This window comes from Pteropus vampyrus, unplaced genomic scaffold (assembly GCF_000151845.1).
Source record: "Pteropus vampyrus isolate Shadow unplaced genomic scaffold, Pvam_2.0 Scaffold472, whole genome shotgun sequence".
Taxonomy (NCBI): domain Eukaryota; kingdom Metazoa; phylum Chordata; class Mammalia; order Chiroptera; family Pteropodidae; genus Pteropus; species Pteropus vampyrus.
The window spans coordinates 239,912-242,072 of NW_011889253.1; the positions used below are offsets into that span (position 1 = coordinate 239,912).

The 2,161-nt window shown below is 32.8% G+C and overlaps 1 protein-coding gene across 4 annotated transcripts in view; it reads left to right on the forward strand.

Moving 5' to 3' along the window:
• LOC105307037 (integrator complex subunit 6-like) overlaps positions 1 to 2,161 on the forward strand; it is a 65,576-nt gene that overhangs the window by 33,996 nt on the left and 29,419 nt on the right. For all 4 annotated transcript variants that reach the window (XM_023524564.1, XM_011382401.2, XM_023524566.1 and 1 more), the window contains exon 9: positions 176 to 308. In XM_023524564.1, coding sequence (XP_023380332.1) covers positions 176 to 308 — 133 coding nt within the window. The remainder of the gene's footprint in view (positions 1 to 175; positions 309 to 2,161) is intronic.

Consider the following 2,161-nt stretch of genomic DNA (forward strand, 5'->3'; position numbering starts at 1 on the left):
TGAATATTCTTATTTAGTATAATATATTTGACATAACAATAGGCTAAAAGCATTATTCCCATCTTAAATTACAATTAAATTATGCCACAGATGTGCCTATGGAATATTGCTGTGAATTTGGTTTTACATAAAATACTTATTGTCATAACTGTATATTACTTCATATTCTTCCCAGGTGTTTGTTACTAGTAGTGGAAAATACAATGAACTTGGATATCCATTTGGTTATTTAAAAGCCAGTACGACTTTAACTTGTGTAAACCTCTTTGTGATGCCATATAACTACCCAGTTTTACTCCCTCTTTTAGGTAAGTAAAGTATGTGCTATTTAATCATCTTTAAGATACAATAACAGCAACAAAAACATGATGCACTAGGCACTTTAAATGTAGCCAAAGAGTAATCGATATCAGAATATATAAAAGTCTAAACACTGATTTGGAAAGATAGAATTTACTTATGTTTTCTGTTTTGTCTTCTTTTTGTTGTTTTTACATTAAATAGAAGAGACACTTAACCTCTGATATGAGATTCCTATGCTGTTCTTTAGGTTTCAAGCTCCAATGCTGCCACCCTTCTTACCCAACCCCCCAGTTTTGAATGCACTTGGCTTTTTTGTAGACTTGTTTGGATCAAAAGTACCATTGATTGGGATTAATGCTCCAAAATTCTGATGATTTTCTCCAGAAAGTAGGGCTTCTGTGGGAGTATTGGCTCACACTTATTCTTCCACAAGAGGATATTCAATGATCTTGAGACATCTGTTTTAGGCAGAGTAGCAAGTAAAGGTAATAGATGCAAGAGTAAATTCTGCAATAGCTGTAGTTGTAGAAACTGTGGTTTCCATGGCAAAATTCTAAAAGGAACAACTCCAGAAGCCATTGCTCAGATAGTACCAAAAATGTGTGTAAAGATTTTTTTCTCATTTAAAGAGCCACATCTATTTAGAGTAATAGAATACCATGAGGCATCCTTCGAATTGTAAAGTTGTGAACATTTTTATATGGTAGCTTAATTTTTGCCGAAAAAAGAAAAAAGAAAAAAGAAACCTTTGCAGAGTTTTGTTTTTTTTTTTAATTTTAGTATTTACTTTTTAAATTATAGTTGACATTCAATATTATATTAGTTTCAGGTGTACAGCATAGTGGGCAGACATTTATTTAACTTATAAAGTGATCCACCAGGTAAGTCTAGTACCTGGCACCACACATAGTTATTACAATAATATTGACTATATTCTCTATGCTATACTTTATGTCCCCATAAGTATTTCATAACTGCCAATTTGCACTTCTTGATCCCTTCAACTTTTTCATCCAACCCCCTAACCCCTCTCCCGTCTGGCAACCATCAGTTTGTTTTTTATATCTGTGAATCTGTTTCTGTTTTATTTGTTCATTTATTTTGATTTTTAGATTCCACATATAAGTGAAATCATATGGTATTTGTCTTTCTCTGTCTGACTTATTTCACTTAGCATAATACCCTTTAGGTCCATCTATATTGTCACAAATGTTAAGATTTCATTCTTTTTATGGTCAAGTAATATTCCATTGTGTATATGTACCACTCTTTCTTTGTCCAATCATCTATCTATGGACACTTTTGATTCTTTATCTCGGCTATTGTCAATAATGCTGCAACAAACATAGAGATGTATATATCTTTTTGAATTAGTGTTTTGGGTTTCTTTGAACACCCAGAAGTGAAATTGCTGGGTCATAAAGTAAGTAGTTCTCTATTTTTTATTTTTTAAAAATTTCATTTTATTATTAGTTTTAAATATATACTATATTGGTTAGACAATTGTATAGTTTATAAAATAATCCCCCTAATTGCTCTTTCTCTCCTCTGGCTCTCCATCTAGCCATTACATTAATGCTAACTTCATTCTCTATGCCATGCTGCCCATCTCCATGACCATCTATCAACTACTAATTTTTTCTTCTTTAACCCTTCACCTCCTTCTCCCAGTCCCCCAACCCCGCTCCCCTCTGGCCGTCACCAGATTGTCCTCTATATTTGGGGATATGTTTTTGATTAGTTTGTTCTTTTTGTTTCACATACAAGTGAAATCATTTGGTATTTATCTTTCTCTGTCTGACTTATTTCACTTAGCATAATAACCTCTAGATCCATCCATGTTGCAAATGGTAGGATT